The following is a 12,162-nucleotide window of genomic DNA, read 5'->3' as shown; positions in this document are numbered from 1 at the left end:
TGATCTTGACCATTAAAAACGTTCATTAGTTTATACTAAACTACGTAACTTATTTAACTAATTAACACAAGTAATATTTTCACAATACTGTTAATAAGGTACAAATAATTTACTTCTAATAATAACTCGAAATAGACTAGAAATTACATTTACAAATGGTAATCAAACAAAACTTAATGGGAAATTGTAATTTCCAATTAAAATACTTAAGGTAGGTAGTAACGCATAGTAAATAAATTAAAAATCGGAATTTGAATAAATCGCAGGCAATAAAAAATTGGCAAATAAATAATAACATATTTAATACACCTTCCGTATTATCGAGCATGCCACAGTGTTGCATAGTAATTTCCGAAATGTCTCAAAACACAGACATTCATTGCCCCGGAGCATATTTCATGATATTGCAAAATCTTATTCTAATGTAGCTCACCCGAAAAATGGCAGCTCTTTAATTTTTATTCCCTTTTGTTTAGTACCTAGTTTTTTGTAACCATCGCTGCAGACAGCGTAAATATGGTATATTGTTGGTGTGGGTGTAGCATTTAGATCGGACAGTATGGGAAAGTTTGGAACTATAAGACATACAAAGATCTTTTCTTAGGAACCATGCCATCAATTTTAGTAAAAAGAAAAACTGCATTTATACATTTAAGAAAAAAACTTGTACTCAGTTCGAGAATCGAACCTGGCAGTCTTGAAAATAAAACTTAGTTACGTTATTTCAATTTGGATAGCAGTAGTGTAGGCCATAAATAAGCAATAAATGAATAAAATGCATTGTAATTATTTCACATTTTTTAATAATGTAAGTTTTATTTTTCAAAAAGTCCGGGCTCGATTCCCGAGTAGCAGATTTTTTTAAAATGTATGAATGTAGTTTTTCTTGTTACTAAATTCGATAACATGGTTCCTAAGAACAGATATTTGTATGTCTTATAGTTTCAGACTTTCCTATACAATAAAATACAATACAAATATTCTTTATTACACACCACAAATCAGTACAAAATTTACCATACTGACCGATCTAAATGTCACACTCCGTAAACCTAAACTCATTTTTTGGAAAATATAAACTGAGACATGGATGCACAGAAAAACCAGAAAAAGAGACCAGCGCTGGGAATCGAACCCAGGTCCTCAGCATCCGTGCTGCGTGCCTACCCCTACATCACCGCTGGACAGGAATCTAGACACGAATTTTTCCTATGATGTAGGGGTTATAGCACGCAGCACGGATTGCTGAGGACCTGGGTTCGATTCCCAGCGCTGGTCCCTTTTTCTGGTTTTTCTGTGCATCCATGTCTCAGTTTGTATTTTCGATATGGTTTCACGGGATACCCGTAAAAGTAACAAATTTGGAGTTGAAATAAAAAATACAAAAAGACTCCAAAAAACCAATCATTTTTCGGTACTAGATGTCACCACTATCGTTAGGTACCGTAAACTTTGTTGGTACAAGATGTCGCTACTATCGCTAGGTAGCGTAAACATGGGCGTATATCCACGGTACGTAATGCTCGACGTTAGTGTAGACGTCGGGGACACCGCGGCGCGCGCAGCCTGAACCGAAGGATGTCAGACCTCGGAGCTCCCATCTGCTTCCCGTGCGACACTGCAGGGGGCCGCCGCTGTCACCCTAAGAAAAAACAGCGTACAGTACGATTGGAGTTAACACTTGACAGATGGGCGTGCCTTCAGTCAATTTTCGACTTTGACGTCATACAAATAAAGCCATTTTTAGTATACCGCTACCCACGTTTACAGATTATGTAAAAAACTATTTTATTTGTATGACCTCAAAGTTGAAAATTCACTGAAGGCACGCCCATCTGTCAAGTATTAACTCCAAGTACTGTGCAGTACCCGGCGATAAAGAATGCACTTCGGTCTTCGGAAAAAGACAATTGGTTGTTCACGACGATTTCCGAGCACTGCCGACCGTCCATCTATCATCGTATTTATTAAGTGACGTTTTATATCAAATAAATACTGCACCTTTATGGACTTAATTAGTTTACGTCAAATTAATGACATGTAAACTTCGGATATCTATAGAGAGCTGTTGCAACTACTAGAAAAAGGATAGTTCCCTCTTTTGACAACCGGATGGCCAAGTGGTTAGAGAACCTGACTACGAAGCTTGAGGTCCCGGGTTCGAATCCCGGCCGGGGCAGATATTTGTATGCATAATACGAATGTTTGTTCTCGGGTCTCGGATGTTTAATGTGTATTTAAGTATGTATTTATCTATATAAGTATGTTTATCCGTTGGCTAGTGTCCATAGTACAAGCTTTGCTTAGTTTGGGACTAGGTCAATTGGTGTCAAATGTAATATGATATTTATTTATTTATTTTTCCTAAAGATGTCATCGTACTATTTAAAGAATTCAGGATAGTAGTAAGTATATCAAACTTACAAGGAATTATTAGTAGTTTAAGAGTAAATAGCAGCCTAAGGTATAAAATATACCTAAACTTGGAATATTCCGCACAAAATACGAAACCCTTAGAAAAATAATACTTAATTTTTTCGTAATGGCTACGGAACCCTATTTCGGGCGTGTCCCACACGCTCTTGGCCGGTTTTTTAAACTACTAGCGCTTTCGGAAAGACCATCATTGCCAAGAACAATGCGCCGCAAGAAACTTGGCAGAAAGACATTTTTTCATAATAATATAATTACAAATAAAATACTTAAAAACTACAGTACACAATTAAAGAAAAAATTACAAAAAAATAATAATAATACAGGGAAGCCAGACGAACCTATTTTTTTGAGTTGTGAGTCGCGTATTTTCGGTCGCGTACCTACTCGCGTAATTTTGGTTTCATTCAAAAGTCCCATTCGTCGCCGCCGTGTGGCACAAACTTTTATATAAAACCGAATGCCCATTCTCGTCTGGTTTCACCCTTATATTAATCATTAATACAACAGTAATTGTATTGAAATTCTGGAATCTAGGAGGAACATCTGTTCTTGTTCTCCGTACATAACCAGCAGTGGAAGTGGCCCATATTTCCTACCTCAAAGAGATTTCGGTAATGTAATTGTTCACTTTTACTGTCAATTTAGGTTCCGGAAAATTAGGTCCAACAACGAGCGAAGTAAGGAGGCATGTTAGGTACAATGGCGACCACTTATAATTAATTTGGAAAATAATTTGCCCCCTAAAAGGCTGTTCATTATGTAAGATAATTATAGAAAGACATTCAGAATTTTGACATTCATAAGTGCTTGTTATAGCCTAAATTGAATAAAGATATTTTGACTTTGACTTTGACTTTGAAAGAGTAGCAAACATTCACAATAATTCATATGCACACACGCCTACAAACTTTCGCATTTATAATATACAAGGAAGGGTTACATTGTAAAGTCCGCCGCATGCAACATAGAGCAGCCTCAACAATGTAGAGAAAGACGACAATGTCGATCAAAATCGATGTGACAGGCTTCTTTTTTTTGAATAATTTTCTAATGTTTAAAACATTTTTGTTTCCGTTAATGTCATAACACCCGTTGCACCTAAGAATGTTGCAACATGAAATTCCCAATGTGATAAAAACAGGATACAGTTACATTCGAAACAAGCATTCTTCGCTGAATTTATCTTCAGATCTAACAATTAAGATGTTACATACGTTAAAAATGTTTTTGACAGTCAATCAGAATCGGAATTTTAAGATCATGTTCTACGAGTAAACAAACATGCCAATATCAAAGAGCTTATCTCGATTTTCGATAAAGTTATTATTTAAGATCAAAGATACTGTCTTGTATGTTATAATTGACTTCTTATACACTAATAGACATCCTTGATTTTTAACATTGGAAAGTTAATTGAACACTTTCGCTTGTTAGACAAAAACGATGTTAATTCGTTTTTTTTGGGTTGATGTAATACTTGGGTGGAGGAAATATTTTTTGCGTTAGATACTATAAAAATTATTGGAAGTTGTGAGTTCATTTTAACTTAATTCGAGGAAATTAGTTAAGATTGCTTCCCGTACTGGTAATAGATCAACTTTAAATAAGTTTTCAAAGTAAACAATATGGTAAATTCTAGTAGGCTGACATGTCATTTAAGTTGCATCAATTGGCATATGGATAATTAAATAAATAAATATCAGCTTGTACTATTAATACTAGGCAACGGATAAACATACTTATATAGATAAATACATACTTAAATACATATTGAACATCCAAGACCCGAGAACAAACATTCGTATTATTCATACAAATATCTGCCCCAGCCGGGAATCAAACCCGGAACCTCAAGCTTCGTGGTCAGGTTCTCTAACCACTTGGCCACCCGGTCGTCAATAATTAGTAAGAGGTACTTCCTGTGTAGTTCTTAAGTTTTACTAAAATTGACTAGTTATTTTTTTCTTTAAGCCATCCTACGTTTTTCATTTCATCCCTTAGCTCTTTGCAATGAACAATTTTAGAATCATTTTTGTAACAGTGTGTTGATAAAAGCGATTCGACTTTTGTGCGACATCTATTTAACTAATTGGATAATAATATTGGTCGTTGCTATTTATTTATTTATTAGTATAGTCTAAATAAAGAGTGTCATTTCAATGCACTAAACAGATTGATTATTTTAGCTTAATTAAATATAAGAAGATTTTTGAAACTGTTATCCCGCTATATGTTAGTGGATAATTAAGTCAGTTTGACTGAATACCGTTGTAAAGAATTTCTATGGAATTTTGATTCAAAATGTATAATCACGACTTTTACGCTGAAACTGACTGAATCTTTTTACAGGGATCTTTATCTTTAGGTGAAATTTCTGAATCACGTGCTTAAATAGTATGGATTCATTTTAGGAAACTTTTTATATTGTAGCAACTTACCACACAAGCACCAGTGCTTCCGTCGGTGCTCCCTGCACACAAATGCCCTTCATTAAGAGGTAAAGTTAAAGAGTATCTTTCTCTACATATCCTTAGAGGCAGTACGGGTACTTCTGCTTCAAGCAATACATCAGTCAATGTGCCGTTAGTCTGCTCCCTGCCCCACCCTGTCGCATAACATTCATCTTTAAAATCTAAACCATTATTATCATCTATAAAAGGATCTATTTCTTCATCAAACATCAGTTTTTTATCACTTCTGTCGCTAACTTTTCTTCTATCTTTAGCTATTTTATTCTTAATCAGCTTAACTACGCTGTCTAGAGTGGCACTATCATAAACAATATCACTTTTCTTTTCATTATCAGTTTTCTGGATTTCCTCATCTGTTTTTCTATTTGTATGCCTGTTAGAATCGTTAGCTACTCTGACATTATACCTCATATTTTTGTTTTTTTTGCTGACGAATCCAGAGAAAATGGTTTTGGTTAAATTGTTTAGTTTTTCTAGGTATTTTGTGGCCGTGTCTGGATTTGGTTTGGGTGGTTTGTTAGATTTCTTCTTGGGTTGTTCTGAGCTTGGTTGTGAGAGATCCGGTCGCATGTAGAAGGTGGAGGTCCGCTCTGTGTTGAAAGTGGCTGGCTCGAAAGGTGGAAGACAAATGGTTCGGATGCGACTCCTGGCGCTCACGTCTGCTGCTTTTGTCAGTTTCATTAGAGCTGGAAAATAGAAAAACATTTTTTTATTTGTTTTAAATTTCAGTGCTTAAACGTTGTACGTACCGTAGAATATATAATTACTTATTCAACTTCATATACTTAACAGATAATAATAATACATTAAGTGACTTAATAACAAAATAGAGTTTAATTTGTGAATACCTTCTTATATAAATAAATAAATATCACGGGACACTTCACACCAATTGACCTAGTCCCAAAGTAAGCTTAGCAAAGCTTGTGTTATGTACTAAGCAACGGATAAATATAATTATATAGATAGATACATACTTAAATACATATTAAACACCCAAGACCCGAGAACAAACATTCGTATTTTTCATACAAATATCTGCCCCGACACGGGAATCGAACCCGGGACCTCAAGCTTCGTAGCCAGGTTCTCTAACCACTAGGCCATCTGGTCGTCTAAATATAGGCTTACCTAATTGTTTTTTAAATAAACTATTTTTTTACTTGCTCCTTCACTATCACGTACGCAAGACGTTTACGTCAGTGCGCCACTTATATATAAGGATTCCGCGCAAAGTAGCTTTCACGTAAAAAAATCGTATCGAAATGGGTCCCTGTTTGAGATCCACGATTTCACATACAGACAGATGGTCAGATAAACGGTCATTGGCGTCAAGCTTACAACACCCTTTTTGCGTCGGTGTGTTAAAAATACAGTGATACTGTTTTGACAGCGTACGCCCACAGAAACAGGTGCCAGCCGATGGCGACCTCACCTATGTCATGCTGGTAGTTATGGAACCGATGATGCAGCACAATCCTTTCGATGGGAACGTAGGCGCCCTTCTGTTCTGCACGGTCCCATTCACCCAGCACGGCAGTCCAGAGCGCTGGCACAGGCAGATTGAACAGCTCGCTGGAATTTTAAGGCAGAGGAATGAGAGACACGCTCCTCACTTTTGATATTAAATGTTATAGTAGGTACTTCTTCTTCGTCGGTATCTTCAATGCTGAAGGTCGTGACTAGTTTGAAAGGATGATGGCTCGTTGCACTATGCTTATCTCTTTTGATGCTTACTTTCATACTAGACTTTATGGGAAGGTAATGCAGTGGTTTCCCGCATTCTACACCAGAACTTTTAGGGAGCATTTGACTCCCCAGGCTACTGTAGCCTTTTCCAGGTTGCGCTATTGTGTAGTTTGGTTATACCGGCTTTACTCGTTCACCATTACCCCGTCCGTTATCTAGAGGACTACGACGACCCGACGACGACGACGACCTGAGGTCGCCACCGTTGGCTATTCCAAGAAGAACCACCAGGTCGAATAAGATGTTAACTATCCATTCTCTCCTTACTCCGTAATCCCTTTTTTATACAACGCTAATGAAATGGGTTTTGAAATCCCAGAAATTCACTTCAATTGCTAGGTCTAAGCCGTAGTGGCCTAGTGGTGATCTATGGCCTCTCAAGCAGAGAATCGTGGGTTCAAACTCCGGCTTGCAACACTGAATTTCTTTGAAATTTATGTGCCAAATTACAATGAAACTTACTGCGAGCCTTACGGTGAAGGAAAACAAAACTGCGCAGCAATTCAATAGTGTGAGAAGATCCCACTCCGCACTGGGCCCGCTTCGGACCTACGGCACAAGCCCTCTCATTCTGAGAGGAGGCCTATACCGTGCGCGTGTGAAGGAAATTAAATTAATGAATTAGTTACCTACTTGTGTATGCAGTGTGCCGTAGTAAGTAGCCAAAGAGGATGCACGAGCACTCCGCCGCACCAGTGCCCGATCAGCCCATAGTTGGGGTGCAGCAACTGCAGCGACACCTGGAATATATATAGACATAATCATCGAATTGCATAGAACAGCCTGCTTATACCCTACGTCAACTTATACTTGGGCGACCGAGTTTCGCTCGGGCTAAAACTCGGTACGAAGCGTTTTCTCAGAGATAAGACCAAGCTAGATCGATTTGTCATCCCCGGAAACCCCTACATACCAAATTTCATTGAAATCGTTAGAGCCGTTTCCGAGATTTTGACGTACTTATACAATTGCCCGTTTAAAGGTAGATAGATAGGTATTTGATTTAACAGGAACATAACATTTTGGTCTATGTTAAAAGGCATACAAATAACGTTCGTAATACCTAAACGGACATTAATAGGTGTAATTTTAAAGACGTATGAGCCTAATAACAAAATACAAATACTGCAATTTGCCAAATTATAAACTTTAAAATCATAAAACGACGCGGAGTTCGTTCATCATTTTATTATGACAATATTTAAAATGTTTTCTTTCTGTTATTTTATGCACGTGTTTTACGATTTTTATTTCAGTTCCTATATAAGAATTATAATAAACTATTACAAATAATAATTTTTAGTTCAAGCTTTTTTTCTGACTGTTCGTTTTGTTATACTAAATTTCAGGTCAGTATTACTTATGACCACTGGAAGTGACTCAAAATAAACTTTCAAGTTTGGTCCCTACAAAAACAACAAACTTTTGATTGATTTCTGATTGGTTTTTTGGAATCTTTTTGTATTTTTTATTTTAATTCAAAATTTTTACTTTTAGAAGCTTAAGTTTTTTTATTTATGTAGGTACTAGGTAAGTTTGTTAAGTATAGGACAGTTTTGTTTTTAGTTTGTGTTTTGTTTTGTGTTTGCTGTTTATTGTTTTTTTTATGTTGTATTTGTGTGTCTTTGTGAATGTGAATAAATGTCTTCTTTCTTTCTTTCTTTCTTTCTTTGGTTAATTATTCAGTGCCTCTTAAATGTGTTTATTTATATTTGTTTAGTCAATGTGTTTCAAGAACAATAAATTATACTATTAAAAGCTTGTAATAATAATAACGCTGATTGTAACATTGACTTTAAAGTAAAAATATCCTTTGAAGTTCATACAACTGATTTTGAACCTTAGGATGATAATGTTCTCGGTCGCAGGTGTCCACTTACCTGCCATGGCCAGGCTCCCCGCTTGGACTCCCGACCCTTTATGATACGGAGTTGTCCTGGCGTGCGCTCGCGCGGCTGCCTCGTGTGCCTACGGAGCTGGATGCCACATTCTGAAATGAAACAGGATTGAAATGACATAAAATTAAATGAAAACGAAATTAAGAAAGAGAGCTCTAAAGAAACAAAGTCAGAGTTCATGGTTTAAATAATCATCACTGTCATCGCGTCATTCAAAAAACCTAATCAACAACATCATTATATCTGCTGTAAGAGGTCCACAGTAGGATATAGTCCTCCCACATAGACCTCGAAGACCTCCAATAAATCCGAAGGGCCACATCTGGCATAATCTTATTTGTCCGAAACGCATTTAGCATAGCACGTATCGCATAAACTTTTTGACAGAATAATTACTTCGCATAAAATATACTCGGCATATGAGTAATTTTGCATAATTTCGCATAAAGAAACTATCGAACTTCGAAACTGTCTGACGACCATCCAATATAAACCTAGTTAATTAATTTAAATGTGGGTTTAATTATTGATGCGTATTTCATTCCGCCACGCCTCTAACTGTAAGTTATACTTTCCTCCATAAACATAATTTTCAGGACACTGCTCGAAAATAAATAAAAATATCATGGGACACCTGACTGACACCAATTGACCTAGTCCCAAACTAAACAAAGCTTGTACTATGAATACTAGGCAACGGATAAACATAATTATATAGATAAATGCATACTTAAATACATATTAAACATCCAAGACCCCGAGAACAAACATTCGTATTATTCATACAAATATCTGCCCCGGCCGGGAATCTAACCCGGAACCTCAAGCTAACCATGTGGCCATAGATAACCCAAATCCAGTATACAAAACTGCCTATTATTTGTACATTTAACAGCTCACTCATTTAAATAAGTGATCATTTGTGTACCTTGTCACTTTCAGTCGTTACACAATTTCGTATGGCTTTTCAAACATGACGTTAAAGTGACAAGGTGTGTGATCACTTATTTATGACGTTGACTGTACGATACGACTATTTAGAATATATATTTCAGAATAATTTTCCCGGCGTGCTGAAACGACAATTGGGCCAATCAAAAGTATTCGTCTGCTGCACGTGAAATTAAATTGATCAATAAGAATACGTCATTTTCATTTATGACTTTTGCGAGGTGTTTTTTTTTCTTAAACGTATAATATGCACAAAATGCTTAAATTTTTTTAGGTATGAAAAAACGCCACAGCATTACTTAAGCCTACTTTTATTTAAGCCTACTGCGCACGGCACTGCACTGGCTGAACAGCCAGGCTGCTCAGTGCGCCAGCATACATCCTCGTCATGTTCGACTTGCCGCCGCAGCCAGGCTGCCGTTTTTATTTTTTAAATGTGTGGTTTTGGGTACTGGCCACTAAGAGCGGACTTGCTTAAAAAAAATCTAATGTTTTAAACTGTCGTGATTTTCACTCATAGTCAAAATACCAAAAACGGTACTTATCACGCTAAAACACACGAGTAATATTTACCTCGACGTTTCAACCATATTACAGTGGCCGTGGTCACGAGTAGACCCGAGAGTCCCGTTTGTGATATTTTGACAAAAAAAAATATGTCACATACGAAAAACTAAAATCGGCGGGAGCAACGCAGTATTTGGATTGTAATTGTTTGTTTTGTGATAAATGTTTTTAATTCCTCGCATTGGTCGTAAAAAGCATAATGTTCGGTCTCGGTCAAAAGTGCAATAGGTGAACTCGTATTATCGAAGGCCTCCCCTTCGGATTGCCCTTCGAACTAACTCGTTCATCTATTGCTTACTTTCCAGCCTCTACAACAATGTGCCTTGATTCCTTCTTCAACGCAAAGGTGTTATAATAACGACACCTCCTACGTATACTGGTACAAGTGCATAATCATAAATTTACAGGAGAGCTGTTCAAAGGTTCCAAAACCTGTAACTTTCTCATTTGATGATATAACTTTTCAAAATTTTGCATTGGTTCCAAAGAAAATATTGGCTTCCTACCTGTATTCATGGAATTTTGAAATTTCTTATAGTTTTTGAGAAAATTGCAGATACACTACTATACGCGTATTTTACATCTTGTAGTTGTGCGGTATACTGAGCTAATTACCACTTGCTCCAGTATACGGCGTAATGCGTAGATTACTGATATAACGATATTTTTATATTGTATATGAATTTTTAGATGAAATACTTATATGGCTTGCAATGAACAATAAAACAGATGCTCTTTTACCTTCATCTATTGATTTATAAACGTTTTTATCACTTGCATCAATATACGCTAACATAAGCATGCCACGTGTACCAATATACCGCTAGTAATGTTTCAAACGTGCTATGCAAAATACAGAAATATACCTTTATAAAAAACCTCACTTGAAATATAAATGGTTTTATTAAGAAAAGTAATTGTATTAAGTGCTTTAAATTAATGGAAGCACATTCAATGGATTCGTATTCCTGTTCAAATGTGTACTCGTATTTTATTGTGAAAGGTTCCTCATGTGATACATATATCGCATCGCACCCATTTGTATCCACATAACGGTTTAGCTTTTTGTGCCTCTTCAGGGTTCCGTACCCAAAGAGTATAAACGGAAACCCTACTTCTATATACTACTTCGCTGTCCGTCCGTCTGTCACTAGGCTGTATCTCATGAACCATGATAGTTAGACAGTTGAAATTTTCACAGATTATGTATAACTGTAGTCGATATAATATATATATAACAAAATAGAAACCGAATAAATATTTAAGGAGGCCCCCATACAACAAATGTAATTTTTTTGCATTTTTTTGCTAATCCTAATGAAGTTGTATAGATGGTATGGAACCCTTCGTGCGCGAGTCTGATTAGCACTTTGCTTAAGCAAGCTTTGACATGAAATATTGAGTCAAAGTCAAAATATCTTTATTCAATTTAGATTGTAACAAGCACTTATGAATGTCAAAAAAATCTACCACCGGTTCGAAAAAACCTCTGTTGAGAAGAGTCTGGCAATAAACCTAGATATAATTTGAAAACAGATTTACAATCATATTTTAGTGATATCTTTACATCACAAGTATTTAGCACAACTACATATTTAAACAGTTCTCAATTCGCTATTTGGAGTAAGCACTCGCCAATGCGGATCGGAATTATTTCCAAATTTCCCTATCCATGATATAATCATTAATTTTAATAATACGCCTTATATATTAATGTCTTCTTGACAATAGATTTAAATTTTGTTTCTATTTCCGAGTCTTGGGAAACTTCTATAACTTTATACGGTTTACCCGTTTTCGCCATATTATACATAGCCAGGTACCATTTCTTAGGTGTGTATAAAAAAATGTGTATAGGGCGTTATTAAAACCTGTACTATGCTTTAAACCACATTAGGGCTACTAATTACTAATATGATCCAAGTAGAAAAATACTGTGATTCGAAAAAAAAAGTTTTGCATGGAAGTGGAGTCGCAAGAAGACTTTCTAATTTCGATGTTTTCCCACTATACCGTATTAGTAATCAGTAGCCCTAATATGGGTTACAGTATAGTACAGGATTTTTTTTATGAACCTGTAGGTATATTGA

The 12,162-nt window shown here is 36.1% G+C and overlaps 1 protein-coding gene across 1 annotated transcript in view; it reads right to left on the bottom strand.

Annotated features, from left to right (window-relative positions):
• Window positions 1–1,238: 1,238 nt before the first annotated feature.
• Window positions 1,239–12,162, bottom strand: part of LOC141434277 (chymotrypsin-like elastase family member 2A) — a 43,165-nt gene continuing 32,241 nt past the window's right edge. The window contains exons 2-6 of the mRNA XM_074096675.1: window positions 8,537–8,646; window positions 7,290–7,396; window positions 6,343–6,482; window positions 4,875–5,593; window positions 1,239–1,642 (exon numbers count right to left, since the gene is read on the bottom strand). Of these exons, the coding sequence (XP_073952776.1) occupies window positions 1,481–1,642; window positions 4,875–5,593; window positions 6,343–6,482; window positions 7,290–7,396; window positions 8,537–8,646 (1,238 nt within the window). The 3' untranslated portion in view covers window positions 1,239–1,480. The remainder of the gene's footprint in view (window positions 1,643–4,874; window positions 5,594–6,342; window positions 6,483–7,289; window positions 7,397–8,536; window positions 8,647–12,162) is intronic.

Source organism: Choristoneura fumiferana, chromosome 13 (assembly GCF_025370935.1).
Source record: "Choristoneura fumiferana chromosome 13, NRCan_CFum_1, whole genome shotgun sequence".
NCBI classification, from domain to species: Eukaryota; Metazoa; Arthropoda; class Insecta; order Lepidoptera; family Tortricidae; genus Choristoneura; species Choristoneura fumiferana.
The sequence above is the reverse complement of the archived record's forward strand: the minus strand, read 5'-3'. Positions and strand labels throughout refer to the sequence as shown.